The sequence below is a fragment of the Aristolochia californica genome, unplaced genomic scaffold (genome assembly GCF_029961685.1).
Source record: "Aristolochia californica isolate CCGP_79_NKW_82.1479 unplaced genomic scaffold, dmAriCali1.0.hap1 SCAF_14, whole genome shotgun sequence".
NCBI lineage: Eukaryota > Viridiplantae > Streptophyta > Magnoliopsida > Piperales > Aristolochiaceae > Aristolochia > Aristolochia californica.
This window is the reverse complement of record NW_027181815.1, coordinates 23,685,198-23,713,195: the sequence shown is the minus strand read 5'-3', so window position 1 is coordinate 23,713,195 and position 27,998 is coordinate 23,685,198. Positions and strand designations below refer to the sequence as shown.

General features: G+C 39.3%; 1 protein-coding gene across 2 annotated transcripts; it reads right to left on the bottom strand.

Moving 5' to 3' along the window:
• Positions 1–194: 194 nt before the first annotated feature.
• Positions 195–23,445, bottom strand: LOC137950415 (protein STICHEL-like). Of its 2 annotated transcripts, XM_068796865.1 has the most exons (8): positions 23,198–23,445; positions 22,911–23,061; positions 16,220–18,311; positions 15,778–15,997; positions 2,548–3,036; positions 1,239–2,004; positions 612–681; positions 195–521 (listed from the first exon to the last, which is right to left on the bottom strand). In XM_068796865.1, the coding sequence occupies exons 3-8, from the start codon at positions 18,218–18,220 to the stop codon at positions 420–422; spliced, it is 3,648 nt and encodes a 1,215-aa protein (XP_068652966.1). In that variant the 5' UTR covers positions 18,221–18,311; positions 22,911–23,061; positions 23,198–23,445; the 3' UTR covers positions 195–419. The 2 variants fall into 2 exon arrangements, with proteins under 2 accessions (XP_068652966.1, XP_068652967.1); XM_068796866.1 differs by lacking the exons at positions 22,911–23,061; positions 23,198–23,445 and adding an exon at positions 20,568–20,638.
• Positions 23,446–27,998: the final 4,553 nt, after the last annotated feature.

Sequence of the window (27,998 nt, the reverse complement as noted above, 5' to 3'; positions counted from 1 at the left end):
CTCAACCTGCTTGTGTGTCTTTGACAATTTTTGCATAATGAAATCACCAACAGGCACACAACCTACATCCAACGGAGATCGTTTGGTACGATATAATGAATTCTAGTTCGAAAAAGTACTCTCCAAGGCCTGTGCTGTTATGTGTTTTCTCATACATCACCACTTGATCGATATGCTGCCTCACAGGCCAACAAGAAAAATTATCACCAGAAATATCAAGTGACAAATGTAATCATAAAACAACTCTCAGCCTTTCTTATTCCATTCTACAAAAGATCCTGAACAATGACAAAGAAATGAGCAGATGGACCAATTTTAATTTTTACCATATCCTTCAAGATGCCTCAATTTCACAAATATAAATACTATATATGAATGGCACATGCAATTCTAAAATTCTAAATTTCAAAAGTCCAATTTCACTTTATGAATCTGCTTTCAGTTGGTTTAGACTTTCGACATTGTCCAAACAATGAAAAGTGTGCAGATCTATGTGATCCAACTCGTGCGCCTTGTTTGACCTGATAAACAAGTAAAAAAATAAAAAAGTCATGACCTTGAAATCCATGACTTTAACAAAATGTATTTGTGATAATAGTTCTGAAATTTACCTTCCCTGTCTGAACCCTGGAGGTTTTCCAGCAGAGAAGTCCATTGCAACCAGGTCCTGATTCATATCCACTGTAGAAAACACAAAAAGGATCACAGATTTTGACTCAAGCATGCCCAGAAAATCCAACTAATCAGATAAATCTAAACCAAAACATAATTACTGAAGAACACAAAAAAGGAAACTAGAAATGAGAAGTTTCTCAAACATTTTTACCAATGAATAAAATTAATTACACTTCATTAGGTAATCCCACTAAAATAATGAATTTCAGTCTATTTTCCTGATCATCAAATTAGTTAAACTATAATGCAAGCAATTATGGAAATTCAGGCATCAAATAATCAGTCATTGACTGTTTTGGACGAACCTAATAAAATATAGGCTGAAAAGTACAAAAAGCAGCAATTATGGACAGTTCCCAAAAATAAACAGGATTTATGCAGTACAAAGAAAACAGAGTTCCTCAAGAAACTTCACTCCAAAGAGTTTTATCACAAATAACCTTTTTCTTTTATCAGAAACACAGATAATCACATTGGAGAGACATTCGGTACAGTGGTTAATAACAGATAAAGATAACTAATACAACTATACCATGTTTAGTTAACAACCGTAAGTAACTTACATGGTCTCTTTGTCAAAATTGGCTGCAAAACCGCCGGTATGCAATAAGCTTGGAGACATTGGATAGTGATCAACCCTTCTAATGCTTTGGTCTGTCTGGCTCACTCCGCTATCATTAACCTTTAAGGGCTTTATCTCATTATTTCTATTATCCTTCCAATGTTTGGACGAGACTGCTAAAGCCACCATGGGCCCTGCCTCTTTCTGATGGTATAAGCCATCTTGAGGCAACACTTGGTTTCTCTCTAGTTTAAACCTACTCATAGAACCTGGTGTACCCTTTTCTGCAGCTTGAAGCCAGGCACTTTCTAATCTTTGTTCATCAATTGCTTCATGCATCCTTGGTGCTTGAAACTCCTGTGGTAACTCTTTGGTGGTACAGATGTTTTCCACATTTTCTGATAACACTGGTAATCCTGATGTTTCAAAACTTCTTCTCAGTGGCACAGAGACATCACATGAACTATCAGTACTCGTTTTTCTTTGAATTATTGGTCCTTCCAGTTCCTGATTAGAACTCAGTAATCCATTGTTATCTGCTTTCTGCTGCATGCTCAAATTATCTTTTTCAGCGTGTTGACCCCCTTTAAAATGTGATAAATCAATTGGTTGTACATGCAAAGAAATGTTGTCTGGGATAAGTCCTATTCTGACTTCCACATTATGTCTCACAACAATTTCGATTGAATTGGTGATGCTGCTCAAAAACCTCTCAGCCCTAGATTTGATATCCTCATCCCAAAACACAATGTATGCAATTAGAACACCTACAAAGAAGGCATAGTCTCAGGAGAGCCAAATACTGAAAAGTTTTTGCACGTTGCAGAAAAATAACTATAGTGATTCTTAAAATTATATTAAAAAAATAGACTTAGATGATTCTTAAATTATATTATTCAAGTCTGCAGTTCGAAATAGCGATTCAACAAGTCAGGTCCCATTATGATCACAAATGAGGCACATGTGTCAACCGTGAGAAAAATACAAAACCAGGATCAAGCAAAAGAGTTTGTGAGCAGTTAAATATGAGATCTAGATCATGCATAATTAACTTCAGTTTTTTTTTTTTTTTTTTTTTCGAAAAGTGTCAATTTTCAGTTTTGTTTATTTTATTTATTTTCTCTGTAATGGCAGAGAAATGGTCACTTGATCATGTCACATTCAAGTTTGATTCATCTCAGTCACTAAATAAATTGCAGATATTCAGATATGAAATAAGTCTGCTCACAGCAAAGCTAAATTCTACCAACTTGACTGATCTATAAATTTAGAGAAGGATGTAGGTTTCCTTTAGAAGGGTAGTGGCATACCTTCAGCTTCAAGCATTGATACCAGTTTTCCATGGCTACACAATAGCTGCCTCAAGGTCTTTGAATGACATTTTTCTATGCATCTTCTCCATATCTCATCTAGTTTGTCTCGACCCATGCAAGAAAAACTTGCAGACAAGGCATCAATTTTTAAATGTTCTGCCATCAACATACTGGAGGATTTATCACCTACAGGGCTAGGGCTCCTAAACATTGAAGCGGACCTAGACCGCATCAGCACATGCATATCAGGTTTCTTTCCATGAGTTGAACCTTCTGTTGTAGAATCTGAGAAATCATCCTTTGCATTCTTCAGGCTTTGTTTGCTGCTACTACAGGAGTAAGTAGCATCTGGAGAACTCCCAGCACCCAGCTGGAGCAGAGCTGCTGTGAACCAAGTTGAACGTTCACTAGATTGACGAAGCTGCTTTTCAGCTTCTGAAAGAATCTTTAGTGCACGCTTTAGTCTCTCCAACTCAGTTTCAGACACTAGAGGATAAAAAGCCACAAATTTCATCAGAATACAGGTCAGACAGACAAACATACTTTTAGTTTCTACTTTAGCAGAACTGTCATTAAAATAGATAACAGCAGTTGTATCTAATGATTAACAAAATAGTCCTTTCTCTGTCAACCAGAAGATAAAAAAACAAAGAAGATCAATCCACAAAATGCAGGCTAAAACTTATCTCAGGTGGTCCATCACGTTTAAATATATAGGCCACTATAAAACTTTCAATGAGCTAATCTTGCTATTCAATGTCACTAAGAAAAAGATTAATGAAAAAAATTGATTTCAACTCCAACTCCAGAATCACCTGGAAAAAGTTAGGACTCACACAGAGCTTGACATTGCACATAAAAGGTATAAGAATAAATATAAAAGAAGAGCAGAAAAAATTATAGCTCAACAACAAAAAACCATTTATTGATACTGTTAAATTGGGTCCAAAGCCCTATCCCAAAATGACTAGTAATTTTAGGAAGCCTCTTTCCCGACTAATAAACTCAAGATCTTTGTACTCACTAATCCATGTGGGACTATTCTTTACCACTCCCCCTCAAGTGTAGACCCTCTTTTTGTGGCTCTACAAGTGGATAATTTAGGAGTAGGCAGTTTAGCTGTAGGCCCTCTTTTGTGGCTCTACAAGTGGATAGTTCAGGTGTAGACCCTCTTTTGTGGCTCTACAAGAAGATAGTTTAGGTGCAGGCCCACATATGAGTACCCGTTCTGATACCATGTTAAATTGGGTCCAAGGCCCTATCCCAAAATGACTAGTCACTTTAAGAAGCCTATTTCCCAACTAATAAACTCAAGATCTTTGTACTCACTAATCCATGTGGGACTATTCCTTAACAAATACCAAATGGCTATGATAACAATTTCAAGAATAATGTTATCAAAAAGATTATTGAGATTGTATCAGACCACTAAAGTCTTCCACCTTTTTTTTTTTGAGGCACTGAGGTTATCCACTTTGAGAATATCCGAAGAGTTCCAAAACCAAGACATCTTATGGTACTAATAATACAAGAGCTTAGGACTCACAATAGAGCTTCATGGTAGTGTTAGGTGCTCAACAACTTCAAACGACAATAATTGAAAAAGGAGCAAAATGGCTCATCAAAACTCGTTCAAAAAGAATTTTAAATTCAAGTATATAGTGCAATCTGAATGTATAATGGGAAAAATGCTAATATACTTTTGATGCTCTAGAAACATCAAAAGTGCATTCAATACCAAAGAAATATGATTCTTTGACATGATAATCTATCAATAATATAGGAGATGCAACAACATAATTTACTTACAAAAGTTTTTAAAGCATCATAAGGAGAGAGTTTGTGCAATTTTCACTCATGATAATGGTGTACGAAGTGGGCTAGACAAACTATGCCAACATTTCATTCCTCTTAGTTGAGGTTTCTTTTTTGGAAACTAATGAGAAATTCATTCAATGAAAGAAAGGACAAGGTACATAAAAACTACTAGCTGAATAGGAAAGCTAACAGAAAAAAAGTAAAAATCACAATGAATTAATAATACAAGAACTCCCCCAAATAATAGGAGTAACACGAAAAGCATACACTCAACCCAAGTTAAAAAGGAAATGAATAACGTGAAATCAAACCAGTTTGAGAGACACCTAATATAGTGAATTGATAGACAAAATAGTTTCCACTCTGACCAATGTGAGACTAGGACAAGTGAAGGCCGTCACAAAGAGCACCGACCTCAGCACAAAGAGACCAGAACTGTCTCAATTAACCACAAGAGAATCACCATCAATTACTAAAGGAGAATTAAAATTTTGTCTAAACACTCACAAGCCACAAAACAAAGCCCTGAGCTCAGCTTCTTTTTTTTTTTTTTGAAAACGGTGAGCTTTATTAAACAAAAGAGAGAAAAAACAATCAGCTAAGGAGCATTCCCTTTACAACAAGAGATTGGAGGGAAACTCCTTGCTTTGTAAGTGAATCAGCAACAAAATTTGCTGATCTCGGTACATGGTGCCAAATACAAGAAAAAAGGGAGGAAATATCCTCAATGACATAGAAAGTCATCCAATGGCACCAAGGAGGCTCAACAAAGGAGGAAGAGCACCAATTCATTACCACTTCGGAGTCACCTTCAATGATGAGGTGGCAAGAGAGGCGATCACGAAAGGCAATGAGGCCCTGAAGAAGAGCCATGAGCTCAGCAAAAGTGGAGTCTGTGGAGTAAGAGATAAGAGTAGAGCCAAAAAGAATCACGGATAACCCCACTAAAGCCGGCAGGTCCAAGGTTGCCAAGAGTACTTCCCTCAAAGTTGAGCTTGAGGATACCAAAGGCTGGAGATTGCCATTCATATAAAGTGAGGCCAAGGGAGGGGTGGACATCTAAGCAATGGCTTGCCAATTATAACAAAGTGGGACCCAACCAAAGTGCTGGAATTCCTTGTGTGAATCCAAGTAGTGACTTGGACAATGATGCCACTAGAAACGTCTTCAGCACTGGAGAATATGCAATTGAATCTATGATTGTTCTTTTGACTCCAAAGACACCAAGGTACATGAGTAAGGCAACCCGCGAGGAGTTTTCTGAACCAAAGGAGGGGGAATCCCAGCAACAAGTTGCAGGTGGCAAAGAGATCGCTAGGGACGCAGACTTGAATCTCAATCATGTCAATCAGTCGAGTCCAAACTCTCCAAGCAAAGGGTAAGTAAAGCAGGAGGTGGGATATAATCTCATCATTAGCATGCAAAGAGAGCATTGAATGGAGGTGCCCAACTTACCTCTTCTCCAAAGATTGTCTACGGTAAAGATTCTATTGTGAAAAGCACTCCAAATAAAAATCTGGCCTTGTTGGGGGTAGAGAGGCACCAAGCAATGGCAGCATAATGAGTTACGAATGTGATGATAGGCCGAGGTAGTTGAGAATGAGCCACTATCAACGGATCTCCAAATCAACCTATCCTTGAGATTGCTTTTGATTTTAATTGATTGAGATCATCATAGAGATTATAAACATCCTGAACCTCTGAGTCATTTAGGCCGCGTCGAAAGTGGAGGTTCCAACAACCATCCGGATCCCAAGAATCAGCCATTGAGACAGTGGGGGGTACAACTGAGACCATGAAAGGCAGGGTAAGAGACACTTACTTGTCCCAAACTATTCCACCAATCATTCCAGAATTCATGCAGTCCCCATAGCCAACATAGAGCGTGATAACTGCAACGAAAGTCGAGAGCAAGAGGAAGAGGGATCACCACAAAGGTGAGAGCTTGATCCGCAAGCCACCAAAAAACCACCAAGTCAAATCCCGACAGAGCCAAGAAGCAAGCATGGATCACCTAATGGTTGTTGGAGATGTATTGAATTTCCATTGCCATTGAAGAAGGAGAGAAGTATTCATGTCTTTGGTGAGTCTGATCCCCAAACCAAGAAGGGTCTTTGGCTTACAAATGTCCTTCCAGCTCACAAGATATACTTAAAACCATCATCAACCCCCCCGCAAGAGGAAGCTTCTTGATAATTTCAATTTACTTGCAAATGGAGGCTGCACAGGGAGGATAGAGAGGAAGTGAATTGGAAAACCAGCAATGCAGGAGTTCATCAGGTTACACCTTCGGACTACCATCAAAGTTATATTCTAACAACCCTCAGGAGGAATCCATTTAACAACATTATTCTACATCAGATCAGTAGAAGCAGCCATTTCCTGCCAGTAAGAATGCAAAACAGCACTTATATGGGCATGAAAGATGGTAAACTTGCTAATCAAGTGCTGCATTTACATGTGCCCCACCACCCTGCCCGCTAAACGAGTTCAGTTTTCAAAAGTTCAAGCATTCCTTTCTTTCAACAAAGCCTAGATGGTAGCATAAAGACTTGCCCGCCATAAAATTTTCCCTTGCTCAAACAAACTTCGAGAGGAAGCCTGTAGCAGTAGATCAGGGAAACCAGAAAACTGAAATGACAGCCAATTTTTTTGCAACATGGCACTCCAAACAATAAAGCAAAAAAACACTGCATAAAAATATGATCCTCATATTTATTATGTGACAAACAAATTTTACATCTAACATCCTGAATAAAGAAGCTAATCAACAGTTAAAATCTTTTTGTCTGAGCACACCTCATAAAATATTGATTTTTGAAGGGACTAGACTCTTTCATACTAAAGCAAAGGCCTAATGATAGTGGATTTTAGTTGACAATTTTCCTTGTTGAGAGTTAAAATAGATAATATTTAACCATGTTACGATGTTTCCCATGATCAATCAATTAGAACTAGCTATAAGTAGAAAACTATGTGCTCAATCGGATTAGAACTTAATAACCAATAATTCTAAAGCTCTTTGTTCACGAATAAGTGCTAATCCATACGACATAGATGGGTTTGCTATGAGGAAGAAATTTTCTTTCACAAGATGTTAGGTTATACAAAGCCAAGTCTATTGAGAAAAAACTAGTTCCTCTAATCTTCATTCAAGAGATTCTTTTTATGGGCCTTTTTATGTTTAGTGGAAAAGACTCATTCCCTTACCTTATTTTCTATTAAAAAAGGATAATAACACCTTTTGTGTTTTATTATTTAAAATACTCAACTTCCTATCAATGGGAAAGACTAAGAAAAGTGATAGGCCCTCCCAGACACAAGAGAAGGACTTCAGCCTATAGAAAGGGAAAATGGAGGCACAACATTTTTTTTTGCAAATGATTTCTTACACCAACTCATGGAGATGCCACTAAGGAGAGAAAGAAGACCAGAGAAATTACATACAATTTTGTCATAAGGGCTGGAAAAAGAAGACTTGAAAATTCTTGAGTCATGGAGGAGATTGGGATACTTAGAAGAGGTTTGAGTTTGAAACGTGGAAAGGTCCCAAATGGCCGAGAACAATTGATCTTTCATGACTCCAAAAAGACACCACGTAAACCTACTAGACCCCTATATCTTCACACTGTAGTAGCAGATTTCACAATATAGTCCTGCCTTTTCGTGTTTTTGAGCATTGGAATAATCATAGCCTTCTAGGACGATGAACAAAATGAGACATGCAGGTTCGAGAAAGAGGGAACGGGTAAGATTCAAAAAACTCGACAACTGAGCTCCAACCTACTCACTGAGTCTTCAATCTTTTCTTCAGAGAGCTACCAAAAGTGGGAGGCAAAAGGGTTGAGGTCTGCACAAGCAAGCTCCACCATGGCTCACTGGTTCTTCAATCTTGTTGAGTTTAGGACCCCATGATTGAAACCTCGAGCAAGATGAGAGAGGGAGAAGAAAAAGAGCAAAGAGAGAGAGAGAACTCGGGTAGAGAGGAGAAAAGAGAAAAAAAGAGTTTAGGCTAAAGAGAGATTCTTCATGGTTGAGAAGTGGAGAGCTTCATTAACTTGATATAATCAAAGTACATGAACTCCCATTTATAATAGAGGAAAGTAGTAAAGTCCAATTACAATTAAACTACCCTTGTCCCAATTCCACCCAAACTCTAACACTTAAAGATAAGTCCTAGCATAATTAAATAACTCAACATAAATAGAAGACTAACATAACTAAAACACCTTTAAATTGAAACTCTTCTATGAGACCTGTTTCCATAATAATTTTGGCTCTGTAAAACTTCTTATTGTGAGAGTAATCATGCCACCTCACGTGATCATGGTGGGTCCCACCTTGTAACAAATCTTTCCTTCTGAGAACTACCAGAACTGAGAAGCAAACAAGGTTTTTTTTTTAAAAAAAGGATGTATATATTAACAAAAGAACAAAAAGAATTATAGAGGGACGGGGAGCAATTCCCTAACAACAAGAGATTGTAAGGAAGCTCCTAACTTGGCAAGCACATCTGCCACCGAGTTAGCAGATCTTGGAATGTGAGACCAAATACAAGAAAATTGAAAAGAAATTTCAAGGATTTCCCACAAGGAATCCCAATGGCCCCATGGGGGGGAGGAAGCCTTATCACACAAACCAATAACCACCTTCAATCCCCCTCAATGTGAATAAGACTACTGTAATGGTCACGGTAAACGCGAAGCCCATTGGAAAGACCTTGAATCTTTGCTGTCATTGAATCAACAATGCCAAGCGGACCAGCATATGATAAACACTGATTGCCTGAGGAATCTAAGATAACACCACCAAAACCTTCCTTTCTGGGATTACCTTGGAAGGAACCATCAAAATTTAACTTAAGGAAACCAAGCTCTAGGGGGGTCCATTCTTGCATGATCGGGGTCTTGGTCCCACACCTCATATTTGCAATAATGTTCCAATTATCACGGATGGATGAACTAGCAAAGGAGGAGAAAGGCTTCTTAGTAAGGAGCCAAGTAGAGATCTGGTCAATCACACAATCTGCCACTCTAGTCACAGAGTTACTTCTAGTGCATGCAGAAATCAGAAGCTTACCAAGCCCAGGGAGGGGAGTACCAATGAGCATCTTACTAAAAGAAATCAAATCCACTGACATACAGAATTGTAAACCCGTCTAACTGAGAATGGAAGACCATACCCTCCATGAAAACGAGCAGTGAAGCAAAATGTGGTTGACTGATTCAACCTCAGAGTTGCATAGGGGGGCAGAGAGAGTCAATTGCTGGATGACCTCTTCTTTTGAGCACATATGCCGAGAGTATCTTTCCATGGTAAGCACTCCCAACAATTTTTTTTATCTTTGGCGGGACATAGAGACGCCATGAAAAAAGAACCTCATGATCCCTTTGGTTTGATTGCCAACCGTTGATGAAGTTGTAAGCAGAGGATACTGTGAAGATACCACTTTTATCAAGCTACCATATCATCTTGTCCGCAATTAAAGGCCTCAGTCTACAGGTTTGTAGAGATTCCATCAACCTACTTGCCTACAGAGCCACGGTATCAAAGAGACCCCTTCTAGGGTGTAAGTTCAATCCATTATCTTCAAAAGCATCGGCAACCGATATATCCTTTTACAGAGATAGGAGGAGAAGGTTCCTGTAAGTTGACTGTAAAGGCTCTTGACCCGTCCACCAGTACTCCCAAAACTTTAAAGATCTTCCATTACCAACATAGAATCTAACAGCTGAAGATAACTTGGAGATAAGAAGATATAATGATCTCCAAATTGGAGAAAGACTTCTCCGATTGCCACCTGAGATCCACCAAGGAGAAGGACAACCAAGTTTCGCAGATACCATTTCCTTCCAAAGATTAGAAGAAACATTGTTGTATTTCCACAGCCATTTTAAGAGCATTGCCTGGTTCATATCCTTCGACTTCTGAACCCCTAGTCCTCACATTTTTTTTGCCATACAGACATCATCCCATATGACCAAATGGTACTTAAAAGTATCACACAATCCTCTCCATAGAAATCTTCTTTTAAGCCTATACATGGCATTGCAAACCGAAATAGGACAAGGCATAAAGGATAAAGCATAGTTTGGAATACCTGCGATACAAGACTTCAAGAGAATGAGTCTGCATGCTTTGTTAAGAAACCTGCCCTTCCAAGTTGCCAGACGGGTCTCCAATTTTTCCACTACTGGATTTCATACGCTTTGGGTAATGCGGCCATTGAAGAGAGGAAAACCAAGGTAGGTTGATGGGATAGTGGAGGTTTTACAACCAAATATATTTGCCAACTCCTCTAATAAAGTAGGGCAGGTATTAAAACCCATAACGGAAGCTTTCCCCCAATTAACTTTTTGCCCCGAGGCAAGTTCAAAAAGGCCCAAAACAGCTTTGATCCTTCTTGCACCATCTATATTTCCACTCCCAAAAATGAGAGTATCATCTGCAAATTGAAGAATGGGGATGTTGAAATCCTGCTGAGAGCTGGTTGGGGGGAGCCACCCAAATTCACCGCCGAATAAAAAATAGAGCAAAGAAATTCCCCAATAATATTGAAAAGAAGCGGAGAGAGGGGGTCTCCTTGTTTGGTCCCCTTAGTCCCTTTAAAATAACAACATACGGAGCCATTAAGAATGAGAGAGTAGGAAGCCGAATTCACACAACTCTGAATCCAAAATCTCCATTTTGAGCCGAATCCCATTTTTTCCATAAGCTCATCTAGAAGAATCCAATTAACCCAATCAAAAGCCTTTTTCCAAATCAAGCTTCAGGGCAATTCTTGGCTCTTTGCTACGGCTAAAATGGTCAATGAGCTCAAGCGCAGCCATTGTAGAGTCAAGAATTTTTTTTTTTATGAAATGTGATTTTATGAAGAGAATTTCTCTTAATAATTTCTCTCCCCTTCAGAAAAGCACCTTGTCCACGGTGGATGACGATCGGGAGAAGGGCTCTAAGCCGATGTGCCAGAATTTTTGCAATAATTTTATACGCACTAGTGACTAGGCTGATAGGTCGAAAACCTTCTGGTTTTTCAACATTGATCTTATTCGGCACCAGAGTGATGAACGTAGCCCTAATGCTGTGATAAGTGATACCATTTCTATAGAAACCAAGCAGCATAGCAGAAATATCTTCTTTGAGCAGTGGGCAAAATTTTTTTTAGAAAATCTCCATTGAAACCATCTGGGCCCGGAGACCGATCACTTTCCATTCCCATTACAGCACGCTCAATTTCAGCAGCAAAGAAGGGGCACTCCAATAGGGAAGCGGACGTGGGAGAAAGACGTGAGAACCTAATGTGTTGAACTTTTGGCCTGTCTGAACATTCCTGCAAATATAGATCTGTGAAAAACTGAATCAACACATTAGTTATCGAGGTCCGACACGAAGTTACCTCATTATTAATACATAAAGAGGTAATTCGGTTGGACCTCATTCTTGCCGATGCGACGGCATGGAAGAATTTTGTATTCGCATCACCTTCTTTCAGCCACTTAAATCTAGCTCTTTGCTTCCATCTAATTCTCTCTTGATACATAATATTATTTAAATCAGAGTTTAGGGAAATTCGGGAAGAGAACTCAGAAGGAGAAAGGTACCTTTGTTCCTCCACCTGATCCAGATCTACAATCTGAGAGAGGAGAGAAGTCTTCGTGGAAGCCAAAGAGGAACGACGACTTGCGGCCCATTCCTTCAAGTTCTTTTTTAGGGAACGCAGTTTTAAAGGAAAGGCTCACTCTCTTCTACCAAAGCTCGGGCCTTCACCCCCACCAACCAGCAATAAGGGATTCGAAATTTTGCACAGAGAACCATCAATATTCAAAACGGAATGGAGAAGGCCCCCATTTCTCGAAAGAGGTAGATAGCATGATTGACCAATGGTCTAAGCCCATCTTATTGAGTACCCTTCCAAAGGCGTTACCAAAAAGTTGAAGCCAATCCGGGCAAGCCAAAAAACGATCCAGTTTGGAGAGGATAGGTTGTCTCTGGCTGTTGGACCAAGTATAGCTTTTCCCAGAGAGAGGAATCTCGTCAAGATTACACCCACCAATGAAGTCCAAAAAACCCCGCATTGAAGCAAAAATATGATTTGACGAGGGTTTCTTGTCATTGCAAAACTGGATGGCGTTAAAATCTCCCGCAAAAATCCAGGGGAAGTTCCACAACCGATTGAGATCCACAAGTTCCTCCCAAAAGAGATCTTCACTCCCGATATCTAGTCGGACCATAGACTCCACCTAAGCACCATACACTGCCTGAGGCGTTATCTCGGAACTGGATTCCAATAGAGAAAACGCCCTCAGAAATATGGAGAGCATCCAGAATGGTAGAATCCCAGGCTACCAAAATGCCACCGAAGAAACCGATGGAATTGACAGCCACCCACTTAACAAAAGGATTGGCCCGCAATTCCCTGGCAATGGAGTCTGACATCTTCTGGCATTTCGTCTCTTGGAGAATCACAATTGAGGGCTTATATGGGAGAAAAAACTTGAAATTAAAGTGCGCTTCTGAATGAAGCCAATACCCCTAACATTCCATGATATCGAGATCATTTGTTACCTCTTTTTTTAACCCCCGATTCTGAACTATCCCCAGGAAACTGACCCTTATAAACCACTCCCATCAGACGCGCCAAATTCATCATTTGTTGTCATGTATCATCGTCATATTTATGACATTCAACTTGGAGTTCATCCAGGAGCCGGGATGACCGATCACTTGAAAGGGGTAGAGGAGGTTCTGCGACTTGGAGGGGGGAGGAGAAGGCTGAGTCATAACTGGATTGGCTTCATCTTGAAGATTAGCCCTCTCCTGTCGATGCCGTCTCCCTTGGTATGTTGCTAGAACAGGGGGAGAAGAGCAATGTTTGGGAATAGTGTTTTTGGTGATAAACACAGGATTGGGATGATCAGGTTCGTCGGTTTCCAAATTAGAGGGGGAAGGTGAATTAGGGTGCTGCGCCATTGAGTCAAGTTGAGGGACTGATTCTTGCTCAACGAAAAAACCAAGGTGGCTATCTTTGGAATTTTGGTTTTGTGGTAGATGTGTGTGCCCATCACCAAAAGAGGCAGAGCTTAAGGAGAGGGTTATTTCATTGGGCCGAGTTTCAATTTCCATAGAGGGATTTTTGTCCAGACCGAGTGATTCTCCAAGTGATCTGACCCTTCTGCAGTGGCACAACCAAAGATCGATGCCTGAGACCACGGGATCTTGCCAGAAGACTTATGTGCCTCCTCCATTGTCTCCTCGATATTGTGCCCAACAGGGGGACTGGCCTCAGGAAGAGGGTGGAGAGCAGATATCTGACAGATTTTCAGATTTTTTCGGTCATTTAGTGGCTCAAGGAGTGTCTGACATTTTTGCAAAGGGTTCAAATCTCGAACACAAGGTTGAGAATCGCAATCAATTACAGTAGCTAGTGCATCAATCTCAGTTGGCCGCCCGTCATACAAGCAACAAGTTGATAGGTGAGAAAGAAAACTAGAAAAAATTCATACAGTTTCATCAAGGATCAATGGGGTTAAGTTGTGGAGCTTAATCAAAGTCCTACGCTGATTCGATACGCGGGTCGACCTTCGCGGTAAGGTCGTCGTGGGGGTTGGAAGGAGAATGGGGAGCCCCTCTCCCCGGGGGTTCAGGGGCAGAGCCCCCACCAAATCTAAAATATATTGATTGTTGTTTCATTAAGGTTAGTTAGGGGATTTCACACTTGTAATCCGATTGCCTTAATTTTCTCTTTATATTTGGGGGCATCGTTGTTAGGGCTTTATCACCCGGAGTATTATCATCGGAGCAGCATCATTTGTTGCGGCCGAAGAGATTGTAGAATGTAAACTATTTCATCTTTATAGTGGATTACTGCAGAGGCAGAAGACAGGACATAGTCTCACCTTGAGGCGAACTTGTATAAATCTTGTTATGTTTTTCCATGCTTGTTTTTCTTTCTTCTTCCGTGATTATTATTATTGTTTTCGTTAGTTTGGAATTAGGGGATCTAGTTCCTAACAAATGGTACTTTGACATGACTAATTTGAATGGACTTCATGCAATGAAGATCACAGAGAAGGAAAGCATTTTGAGGATTCTTGAGAATTTTGCATGATGATATTACAGGTTTCGTCGATCATCTTCAGCCCATAACAGAAGTGGCATGCAAGGCCAGGCAAGTCGCTCTTTCATGGCATAGAGATCTGTTTTTCAAGTTCTTGTCGGAAAAGGAGCAACCATCAGAATCTGCTGAATTGCAGAAATTAGAGAACACCAAAAAATTGGTTTGTTAGCAATTCCCAGTCACAAGGTGGAAGGTTTTGGCTGGTTGTAATTTCTGAGTGCAATCCAAACTTTAATGCCACTCTACCGGAAGCAAAAGTTACCCCGCTTGCAGTCAGTTGGCTCCTACAAGGACACAGCAATATGTCCCTTTGTCTCCTGCATCAACAGAAGGTCTTGACAGTGCAATTTAACAACGACTGCCAGTGTTACATACTGAGGATAAATGCCAAGAAGGACCAAAATTTCTTCAAAGATATTTGATAGGCAAAGTTAAGGAAGGCACGAAAACAAAAAAATTCATTCTTGGATTGATGAACATAAATGTATTCCTGAAGGGGTTCGGATAGTTCATTTATCCAATGAAGGCTGGTTAATAATATTCCCACATCAAGAGATTATGGAGACTATTCAAACACATAAAGTTCAGTTCTTTGGAGATTTGTTTGAGGACCTCCTAGAATATAATGTGAAATACAAAGCAAAAGAGAATGTTTGGATTAATATAACCAAAATTCCCATGCAATTTAGTGCATTGGTATCATTATAAAGGTGGTTGAGAAATTTGCCAAGGTGGAGCTTTTGGATGTTAACACTGTAAGTGGCACTAAGTTAGGTAAGGCCCAAGTACTCATCATTGTGGAAGAGATTCAACTATGGTGATTAGTTAAGTCTCTGGCGAGACCACCTTGGCAATTACTCCATTACAATTATGAAATTTGTTATATTTGTCAAGGAATATCATTTATTGGGAATCACATTGTATAAAGTACTAATAGTATTGCTGATTCTTTAGCATGGTTCAGGGTTTTTTTACAGCATTTAGTTGTGGGAGATTCTCTCCCATTAAGTTACAGGTTGATTACTTTTTGGCATTGTTTCAACTCTTGTTTGGTTTCTCTTGTATAAGCGTTCTCTTAGAGAATTTCTCACTTTATTCAAAAAAGCAAATTTACATTAAGCACCTTTTTGCCTTGTTATAGGAAAAACAAGGTAGGGAGTGAGTGCAAGGAAATTTCATAATCAAGACAATGAGCATAATTCTACTCTCATCATAAATCACTGTTTTTTTTTTTTTTGAAAAGGAATTTCTGTACTATAAGAATAACAGTAAAAAAGGTATAAAGTACTTACAACTTCGCCCACCAAAAAATGATGCACTGCCTTTGGCATCAGCCAAACGGTAAGTTCCAGCAATTATATCCATAATGAGGCCGGCCAGTTGAGACATTAAGGCCATTGGATCAATTCCAGAGTCTAATAGTTTTCTAGCTCTTTTCACTGTTTCTGCTGTATCAGATGACATGGCCAACTCCAAAAGATCCAGTAACTTCTCATCAGAAACAACACCAACCTACTTAAGAACACTAGATTAGGACAACCACTTGAAAAAAAGACTCATTTTCTTAAAAAAAAAAAAAAAAAAACTTTTGCTCGACTAATCAAACAAAAATTACAGTTTTCCATGCAGATAATTCAAAATTATAAGTATTGGAACATATCATATTATGAATTTTAAAGCATTTAACAGGGAGATCTAGAAATATAAGCAAAGCATCAAGAAAGAAAAACTCACAAAATCATTCACAAGAGATGCTGTGATTCTTCTTCCCAGAAAACACAATTGCTCTAACATCATTTCTGCATCCTGAAGGGACCCATCTGAGTTCAGAGCAATCAGATCAAGAGCATCCGGTTCTATGTCTACATTCTCTTCAGCAGCAAGCTTCCTCAACCTGGTTATCATATCAGTGTCCTTGATTTTTAGGAAAAGGTACTTTTGACAACGAGTAGTAACAACACGGGGCAGGTTGTCTAACTCAGGAGTGATAAATATGAAAACAACTCTTGGCACAGATCTCTCAATGAACTTCAGAAATGCCGACCAAGTTTTGGGTGGTAAAATGTGACACTCTTTGATGATGAAGATTCTGTAGTACGACAATGGTTGGCCTAGTAATAAATTTTTTAGATGACGCCTCACTCTATTCATTCCTTTTTTGTTGGTTGCATCCACTTCAGTTATCTTTGTGCCCTTTCCAGCAAAATTCCTACATTCCCTACAGAATCCACATGGCTTGGATTCATCTGCAGACAAGCAGTTTAAAGCTTTTGAAAATATCATTGCAGCTGAGCTTTTACCAGTCCCACGAGGACCCTGAAAGAGATACAGAGGTGCAATCTTTCCCCTGATAATGGCATTACGAAGTGATTGAACAGCAAGGCTTTGTCCAACCAACTCCTCGAAAGACCTTGGTCTGTATTTCTGGCTTAAACTTCTATTATCAGGGGTAACCTCATTAGGTGCCGCTGTTACTGCCAATTCTAACCCATCCTGGCTTCTACAGCTAGACCATCTCCTGCCATCCAAACGACTTGATGCCTCCAAATCAAGCTCCCCAAAGTTGGTTGATAGCTCATCACTTGTTGAGTTTATCGAGGATCCACCCCCACCATCACGACCATTGGTTAATAATGGAAGACTATGTGATGACTTAGGATAGGTTTTGATCTTGTGCAAAGCTGGCGATTTTCTTTTGTTGTACAATAATGTCTGGCTCCCACGAAAAATACTGCTTCCTTTTCTCCTTATTGTGTCTGAAAGTGAAGGAGAATAACAACTTCCGCAGCCTGTATACTTTGCCTTTTTTGACCAATAGCAAGGAATTCCACAGCCTTGGCTTCTAGATACATCTAACTGGTCTATTTCATCACCATCAAATGAAGCAGTAGTACCATCCCAAGACTCCACAGTACTGGGGCCGAAGTCTATATGTCTATTATATGAGCTAGTCGATGCTGGGGTATAAGAATAAGATGAATCCTCCCTTCGGGAACTTCTAAAAATTTTGGAAGAGTGACACCAGTTTTCATGTCCAGATAGCAGGAGTGATGCCGAACTTGATGGACAGGCAGTTTTCCGAGTAAACTTGCATGGTGGCAGCTGTAAATCCTCAGAGTTACAGTATTCAGTGTCATCAGACTGATTGACAGAGTATAGTACTCCTAAAGAGCTAGATGTAAGATCAAGCTTCTTTGCTGTAAGGGAATTTCGTATAGCTTTTTGTTTAGGAGCATTTTTCTTCAATTTCTTAGCAATCCTTCTTGTAGGTGTTTCAAGATTTTCCTCTTTGACTCGAAAGGCCATTGTCAGATCATCATTAAGATAGGTGTCACTTTTTGAATCTTCTTTTAGGGCTTCACTTAGTGTGTCCTCAGTGCTTCTTGGGGCAGATCCAGACTGATTGTCCTGATGCACTTTTGCACCACCACTGTCGCTTGACTTACCTGATTGTTGCCGCCAGTTATAGAGGAATATTTTCTTGCGGTTAGATTCACTTTTTGAAGGTAAGCTAAACTCAGGTTCAAACAAACCAAAGGAGTTATTCATTCCATTAGTGATTTCTCTAGTTCCATTTCTGTACTTCCAGTTAGAAGTGGTGGCTACAGATCTAGAACTCAGTGGAGACCTCCAGGAAGAACTAGTTTCAGGATCACGGAGAAATCTTGCCTTTCGAAGGGCAGTAAGTTCCCGCTTCAAGTGAAGCCCACTAGGATCACCACAAGCACTAGACATTTCCTTTTAAACTTTAGCAACCCAAGCACATATCCAGAGAAAGACAGACAACGCCTCTGAAAGTCATATACCTTCTGCTTGCTCCGAACATCTGACATCAAATTTTATATGAGTAATCTCAAGAAATTCTAGCAATAGATGACATGGTATTCAATAAATACTAGTTTCTCAATATTTACCAAAAAAAAAGTCCAAAATAGAGAGTAAAAACATAGTCATCAATCAGATGCTGCATTAAAAGTAACTATTTAAGCACAAGATATTATTTAAATCTTAAAACTATTCTGAAAAAATATATCATCAAATAACAAATGTAAATGTCAACCAAATTCCTTGTATCATTTCAACTATGTAAAATGTTAATTTCTTTTTAGTGGGCTCTTCAAACTTATGAAAATATACAATAGCAACAATACAAATCATATCGTTGAAGTAAATTCATGAACCTGGTGCTAAGTTATTCAAACACATGCCATAAGTTATATAACACAAACAATATTACAGTAACCAAACAAAATGTAAGTTCTTTCCAGTAAAGTTGGCTTTGGGTTTCTAATAATTAGGTTGAACTAAAAAATTCAGAGTCCTCAGTGTTACAACCATCAATTAATGTATTTAGAGAGAGGTCATGGTGGCCATGAGAGATAGATGAGAGAATAAGAAAATTAAGCTCCTACATGTATGCAGTAGGATAAGTCTTAGAAGTCCGTAGGATGTTATTTGAGACAAGAAGAAGAGTCCAAGATGGATCAGAAGACCCACCAAGGAGGAGAAGACGAATGGCTCCAAGTAAGGATGGCAAAAGTGTCAAAAGACTGCCTGGAGAAGTGGCACCAACCAAGCAAGAGCAGAATTGTCAAAGAGAATGCTCTTAAAAGTGCACCAACTCATCAAAGCAGAAATGTCCAGAGAAATCTCTAGGAGGTGCCAACTAGGTTGAGTGCAAAAATGTCAAAAAAGTAGACTCTAGAATCATCTAAATTTGATGTACGGTTTGGTGCACAAGTTAAGGAAACATTCAGCTCTCAGTCCCACATAGAGGAGACGGTGGAAGCAGTTCCAATCCTCAGTCTATAAATTATAAGCTCCATGAACCTTTTAATCATCTAATTTCAATACAAAAACCCCTTCTTCTAGTTTTGGCTAATCCCTGTCAGCTTCAACCAACCCTTACGCAACAGATCAACGATAAAAGGGTCTCTAGCTGGCTAACCCCCATTCAAGGGTCTCTGGGCCGTTACCCACAGTTCAAGGGTCTGTAACAGCATAAGAAGCCTCGCTAGCTCATCCAACACCCCAAGGAGGATAGCCCTTGGCAAAGACACGTGTCCTTGGCACTACTCTCCACCCCGATCGCAAGCCTTGGCATCCATCCAAGGAGAAGATCCCTCTAGCAAAGGTATTCATCTTTGGCTCTACTTTCCATCTATTCCATCAGATATCTTAGCCTTTTCCCCTCATTAGCTGAGCCGCCCTCCGCTCTATTATAGCCTAGAGTCTAGTAGACCTATAGCCTTAGTCCTTTATGAGTTCCAACGAATTACTACATTCCTAGCCAAGCCATTCCAGCCAAATCCCTCGAGTTCCCTTCTGAAGCAACTACTCGGGCCCATGCCCTATCCAACCAGCCCAAGTTCCATTCAAAGTGCCCTCTTTCCCCACTTAAAACGAAAATTAAGGGTCCCTAACCTATTGCTCAAGCCTGTGATGCTCTAGAAAAAAACGGGAGCAAAATTTAGCCTTTTGTACCCTGAAGTACACTTGTTTCCACAATTTTTAGTAGAAAACATTTACTACTTGTACTCTATTCTCCAACATAATACCTTGTACACATTTTTTTGTTCACTGGAAGAAAATCTGTCAGCAAAGTTATTGAAGTTTGCTGACTCACCTTTTTCTCTTCACACTTCTCTCAGTGGCTTTCCACTTTCCTTTCTTTATTTTCATCTTTTTCAAAATGGGATTAATTAACACAGAAAACATAGCAGCAAGCATACACCTTCCCTCCTCTTTCTGTTCATTACTAAAAAAACACAGAACAAAACCAAAACAAACCCTCTTGAAAGAAAACACCAGTCAAAGAATCTGTCTTGCTGGTTGTCCTTACTAGATAATGCAGGACTTTGAAATCTCTTAACAAGTGTTTATTACCAATTGCTAAGCCATAAACATATCGCAGCACCACCTTCAATAAATCAGGATCTGCCCATATCAATTGATTTCTAAATTCATAAGAAAAGAAATTGAGTGAAATGACAAACTATCCAATTGATTATTCTGCTATCAACAACTGCAATTTGTGTTTCCTTTGACAGCAAAAGAATGATTGCCCTCTCTTCCAGCTTACCACATTTTCTAGATCGATAGTATTCCCTTGAATACAGATTTCATATGCAGGTACAGAGTGAAAGTGCAATTTTTTTGCCCCAAGAAAAGAGTAAGGTACATTATATACCTGAATATAGGAAAAAAAAGAATTAACAATACAATCGTCTCAGACCATTTTCAGGGATTTAATTTCATATGGATAATGACAGAATCCTTAACACAGGCTAAAAAAGAAGGTAGCATACCACATACAGAAAACCAAATTGTACATTGTAAGTTTGCTGGTCAGTTCACATTTGTAGGGTAGTCACACAAATATCAGTATTTTAATTTTAAATATACTAGACAATTAAGTGTTTATGAACAAGATGTTCAAGTGATGCCTTATTTTTCCTGCACTGATGCAACACAATAATCACAATTTTAGCTTATCCAAAAGAGGTATAAGATCCTCCCCATCTACAATGTGCAAAAGATGCCTACTTTCCTCTCATGGCATTAAAACTCAAATTTCTCAATATAAAATCATTGACAATACAGAGCACATTCTGTGTGGCATCAAGTATGGTGAAGGATTTTTTAATTGGCTTATTTACCTTGAAACATTTATATCTAAAAGTACTTGTTATTAATTGCTTTTAAGAATGCTTATTATTAGCTACTTCCTACAAGATTTGCTGGTAATACTTGGTTTCTGATTGTATTTAACATTCAGGACCAGTAAAAAAACTCATTTAAGATTTTTTTTTATAAATTTAAGAAAGAAATTCAAACATACAAACTTTTCAGGAAGGATCTGCTGTCACAATATCTCAACAAAGAGAAGAAGACAAGCTGATGCACAACAAGGAAGATTAGAAGAGTGTTAGACATCATGCCTCAACAAGGTAATGCTCCACCAAGGACATCATCAACTTTTTATTTACAATTTTATCTACTTTTGTCAGAAGCTCTCATGAATAAGTTTACCAGATTCGAAGTTGGTGTAATCAAACACAGGAAAGGCAAGAGAGGTTTTCAATGTTTCTCATGATTCAAATTATCAGGTGTTAGCACAAGAGCGGAATTTTTTTTTGCAGGATACCTGATATCTTATTCAGTAATAGAATAAAGAGTAAGAAAAAACACATCATTGTAACAATAAAAGAAACCTACGCAGCTCATTAACTCAAAAATACCAAAAATATGGAAAGGTGCTGACTCCAGCAGGGACAAGTGAAACACATGGGAGATAAAGGACATGAAAAAGGAAACAAAGCCACAGATAAGAAGAAGTGCATAGACTCCAGCAGGAAGAAGCAAAAAACAAAGACGATCAAGGAGATGAGGAAGGAAGCAAACCATGAAAGGAAAATGTATTGAATGTTTTTCAGGAAATCACAGATGAATTGGAAAGGTTCTATGTTTCATTGCTGACTATTTGGTGACCATTTTCATTTTTCAAATGAACTAATGTTACTGGCATTTTTCTCAAAAAAAGATAAATATAACAAAACAAAGACAAGGTGTAAAATAGAGGCATAAATATTAATTTCAGTAAGTCTCTTTTGACTGAACTCTGCCCCACATGGTGAGCCTACAATCAAAAAGGAAATGACATATTAACTACTCTCATCAAAGATGATCCATAAGTAAACTCATAGTCATTTTTAACATATTAAGCACAGCTGGAAACGAGAATTAGAAGATCTAAGAAAGTAAATCCTTCCTTCCCCTTCATTGCAGTCAATAATCTTGAAGCTTATTCTTCAATAAATCTGTTCATTATTGCTCATGATCTTCTCCACATAAAATATGCAGCTAAGGATAAACGAGAACAAACACAATTGATAGAGATATCTTCTGTCAAAGGAGGCAATCTTGCTCAACATTGTCCGAGATTGATCAAAACCCATAAGAATGCAAACAAACATGTTTCACTGTAATATATGGATCTGCATTGCTGTAATCCTCTTTTAAGCTTCCTTGAAGGACATTGCTCAGAATTAATGTCATTAGGATGAACAAAGATCAGCCGCTGGCTTTTCATCCCCGCCATGGGGACAAGAGGCAGCAGGTGAAGGTAAAAAGACATAATAATTGATTGAAATGTCAGTTGCTTATAACGTGTGAGGCAAATTACATATCATTTGGTTTTTTTCCGTCTTGGTCAAAATTCCATGTGCCTGTAATTTGCTTATCCACACATTCAACAGATTTTCTTTTGTCATCAGAAAGGCAGACCTGTGATCTGGTGCTATGACAAGAACAACACGAAAAACGGAAACCCACAAATAAAAATGAAGCACAAAGCGGTTGAGACGGCATGAAATGCGGAAATAAGGCTCGGAAACGAAATGGCAATGTCTGTAACATATCTTACCAAAAGATGGTACTGGCTTCACATTTGAAATTTAAAGATCTCTATCCACTCCAAACAAGCTACCAGCAACCGCCGCAACGAGAACCACTAGCAATGATCCAATATTGAACCAAAACTGATCGGATGGTCAGTGAGCCAGACTAAATCACCCCTATTACAATCGACCTCCATAAGGTAGTGAGCTTAAAAGATCGAAAACAGGCCGCAGATAAAACCAATAACAGCAAGAGTACAATGAAGAACATGCCAGCAGAAAATAGAAAACGACTTCAGTAGTTAAAAAGTACCTGAAAAGGATGTGAATGGTGGATAGAGTAGCGAAAGTGAATACGTCAGATCAGAGTGAGGGGAAAGAAGCAACAAGAAATATTTACAGAGATAGAAAGAGAGTAAGAACGCGTGACTGCCTGGGTTTTAAATAAATTTAATGGATAAAATCAGTGGGTTTCCTGATCTGACAATATTATACTAAGCATGCCGAATTTCTAGGGTTTTCCACTTTTTTAAAGTTGGCGCCTCCCTCACGAAATAAAATCAAAATTTCCCTCCGAGCTCACCTTCGTTCCGTCCCCTCGAGCTTCCCATTTTTCTTCGTTACCATAAAAGGCATTGTATACGTATACACCACAGTACCGGCAGAAAGAAAACCAAATACTCTAATTTCTCATTTTTACTTCATTGAAAAATAAAATCACAAATTTGACTGTTACAAAGGGGTGAATGGCCGCAAAAGCAAAATACGGCAAAACCATTGAAGATCATTTCAGGAGAAACACTGAACGGATATCATTCTCATTTATTTTGCTCTCATCTGTCTCCCTCAATTCAATAACCAGTAGAGACTACAAGTACAGCCATTTTATACAAGAGATACGAAATTACTAATACCCAGAATCTCTGGGGCCTTTTGCTTCTCAGTTCCCATCACAACTCAGAAGTCAAATACTCTGGATTGACCTCTGATCAGATAATACAAACAAGTACAATTAAATTTATTTATCATCCGCCAGACTGTATTTGGATATCGATTTGGATCCAAAGTAGAACCAGGCCTTGTAAAAAGGACTGACATGTGGAAATAAGATATAGTAATGGGCACAAAACAAAAGTAGCTACAGTGTGAATCTGAAATAAATGTTCTGCAATGGTGCTGTACATTTCTGAGGGAAGTAATGTCTTAATAATTTAGAACTACTAAGAATAAGAAGAAGGGTTCTTCGTGTTTGCTAAATTTCTGCTGTATCTGCCTGTTTGAAATTGGAATCGAAAGCTGGACACTGCCCTGTGACCCCAACTCTACTTTACATCTCATATAAAAACTTATCGAGTAGTTAATAATGGTATCCGCAAACACTCCCACCCTTCCCATTTTTGTGCACGAAAAATAAAAAGAGAAGGGCAACATGGTGACGGGTGGACCTTCTCTTGTCCTCATCATGTCCCCTTCAAGTCGTAAAGTAAGGAGGGTTCTTCCTCTCCCTCTCTTACCCTTTCCTTCAAATGAAAAGATGGGAGAGATGGATGGTATGCATCTCATATGAAAACTTATCGAATAGTTAATAATGCTATCCTCCAACCACTCCCACCCTTCCCATTTTTGTGCAAGAAAAAAAAAAGGAAGGGCAACAGGGTGAAGGGAGGACCTCCTGTTCTCCTCATCATGATCCCTTCAAGTTATAAAGAAAGGAGAGCTCTCCCTTACCCTCTCTTACACTTTCCTCCAAATGAAAAGATGGGAGAGACTGATGGTATGCATCTTATATGAAAACTTATCGAATAGTTAATAATGCTATCTGCAAACACTCCCACCCTTCCCATTTTTGTGCACAGAAAAAAAAGAAAAAGGAAGGGCAATAGGGTGAAGGGAGGACCTCCTCTTGTCCTCATCATGTCCCCTTCAAGTCATAAAGAAAGGAGGGTTCTCCTCTCTCTCTCTTACCCTTTCCTCCAAATGAGAGATAAAGAGAAGCTGTTATAGTCCTTTTCATCGTGAGAATTGAAAGAGCCAAAATAAAGAGAGGAGACATCCAACATGAGTAGGCGTCCAAAAGGGATCAATTATTAGAGTTATCTACTTCAAGTTTCCTTTTCTTCCCTGTCAGGTTGTTCATTGCCATTGTTTGTTCTCGGACTCCTCCGAGTTAGTAATCTGTCCTATAATTGTTAGCTTACGGGTGGCTAATTTGGGCTTTGAGGCCAGAGCACATTATGTTGAATACCCAGTATTCTTCTTGGTTATTGGTTCTTGGGGTTGAGACATTACCATTTGGAACCTCTTCCTTGAGCACTAGTTCATAATGTCTAACTCAAGGATGGGCAAGTCTACCACTATGTAGAAGGTTGGAAGTGGGAGTGGAAGTCCTTATCTACATTTGGATTTCGATTTTTTGGAACCTCTTTTTTACTTATCTCTCACTCCACTTACATTTGTGAGATGACTCTTGTGTTGATTTTCAGGACTCCATGAATTTAGGTCATGGAGAAAAAGGGAGAGAGACCTATTGGGAGAAAACTGGAGGAAGAAGGTTATGGAATTGATTCTTCCTAACCCTCCCCCTGAAGCTCTATTTATAGAATTATTAAACTAAAATATTACAATAATACCCCTGAACTTAAGGTTTAGGGTTTTAACCCTGGAACTTTAACATAATTACATCAATGTTATCTTTATAAGATGACTCTTTATTTACCATCTTGCCATCAATGTATATGGGTCTATGGGCCTTCCCTTGATTTATGGGCCTTGAGCTCATCTTCTTTATCACTTAGATGCATGGGTCTTCCTTGGTCTTATGGGTTTAGGCCCATCTTCTAATACCCTTGGATATGTAAGTCTTCCTTGGTCGTGTGGGTTTGGGCCCTATCTTCCAACACTCCCCCTCAAGCTAGGGGTGAGAGAACAGCATGAACTCCCAGTTTGTTATAAATGATGTATAAAATCGTATAATATGTCTTCATCTTCCAACACTCCCCCTCACGTTGGTGCTCTCTTTCATGAGGCTCAGCTAGTATAATATCACAGAGAGTAAATCACTCCTAGCTGCTAAAACATTGCTCTGAAGTGTCCACCTCCACCATCATGTCCCTCCACAGGACAACGACTCTCAAGTGGTAGAGTAATATATGATATTAATGGAGGTAGTAACATAAATATAACAATAAGTTCCTCCATCATGGACTTCCAACCATAAAAATTTTGATATTTTTTACGGGGATGAAGTTCCTCTTTCATGGACTCCCAAACATAAATAAATTTGATTCTTTTTTTTACAGGGAAGAAGTTCCTCCGTCATGAACTCCTAACCACAAATAAATTTGATTATTTTTTTTACGGGGATGAAGTTCCCCTGTCATGGACTCCCAACCAAAAACAAATTTGATTCTTTTTTTACGGGGATGAAGTTCATCCGTCACGGACTCCCAACCAAAAAAAAAATTGATTCTTTTTTTTACGGGGATGAAGTTTCTCCGTCATGGACTCCCAACCAAAAATAAATTTGATTCTTTTTTTTATGGGGATGACAATAAATAATGGTATGAGGCTACCTCTTCTTCAATAATAATATCTCATCAACAGAGACACAATAACAGTAGCTGAAATAGGCTTAGCTTGGGCCCACTTAACGTGACCCAACATAATTCTTGTAAAATGACCCATAAAATAATTCAATGCACATATCTAAACCAAATAATATGTTGACCAAGGAATAACCTGTCAATTCTTCAAAAATAATAATCCATCCAAAGAAAAAAAAATTACTGAGTCACGCCGAAATCTTGGGCATGTATACCGAGGAAGAAATTAAGTGCCCCAGGTCAGGTCAATCGGACCGAGTTGGTCTGGGTTGACTCGGTAGACTGGTGCAGTCGGTCGGTTGGGAATTCGGCTTGCTAGTCCTAGTTGATTCGAGCGCGCTGTACATGCACTGATTATTTCTTTGTTTCCTAACTCAGGAAATTGGAAATATTTCTATAGTGCATCTTCTTCCCGACTTCCAAACAGAGCGGAAAGAGAGAGTTCTTGGGGAGGAAAGTTTTTGAATAACAGCAATCCAGCAAAGAGATCTTGAAGATGAGATAGAAACGAAAACTTTCCAAAATAAGAGACATCACCGGGACGACAACAACTTCCGAAAAACAGCAACGTATAGCTAGCGATTGGGAAGCTCGACGGCGCCAGCAGAGTGAATAATTCTCAAAGAGGCGGCGAAATACTCTGTTTTTGACTCGACTTCCCTTTGCGCTGCCTGGTGCTTCATCTTCTTCTGCAACGGCGCCGAATAGAGAACGACGGCAGCAACGGATATCTCGGCTGAAACAGAGCTCGACGACGGCAACTGGCGCTATCGTCATCCCGCAGAAACCATGCAGCAGATTGTTTTTTTCTCTTGGGCAGAGTCGTCTTCTCCGGCGACGGTGGGTCTACTTCCCCGTCAGCCGAACAAAGTGGAACAACAACGCTCAAACAGCTCTTCTGCAATCGTCTTCTTCTTCTTCGGCAGCGGCAAACATAAACTTTATTTCTTCCCCAAGGCGCCAAACAGAGTGGTCGTCTTTCCCATGTGGCTCTAAACAGAGCGGTCGTCGTCTGCTGAGTGCTTGTTGGACCAATGAGTAGCATAACAATAACACTTCGTCTGCTGTAATGCACAAGAACTCGAACCGAGTCCCACTGGGCGTGCCAATGTGACTTCCTTGCAGTGAGGAGTCGTCCTCTCCAGTGCCAGTCTCTAGAAACAGTAACATGAGCTCCGATCAACCACAACAAGAATCATCAACTTTCACGTAGAATCACTCTTGGATTCTACACAGCGGGGATTATGATCACGTCTCTGATATCCGGCAGCAGCAAAGTAGCAACAATTTTTTTCACTAAGGGATTAGACTTCTAATCTGATACCCACAACAATTTCCAAGGAAAGATAACAAAGAAACAGAGAACGATGGCAGAGACAATGACGAGCAATGCAATGGAGGCAAAATTAAAAAAATAAACTACACTAATAGAAAAAAAGAAAAAAATATCGGAGTCCTGAAAATAAAAGCTCAGATACCATGTTGATTTTCAGGACTCCATGAATTTAGCTC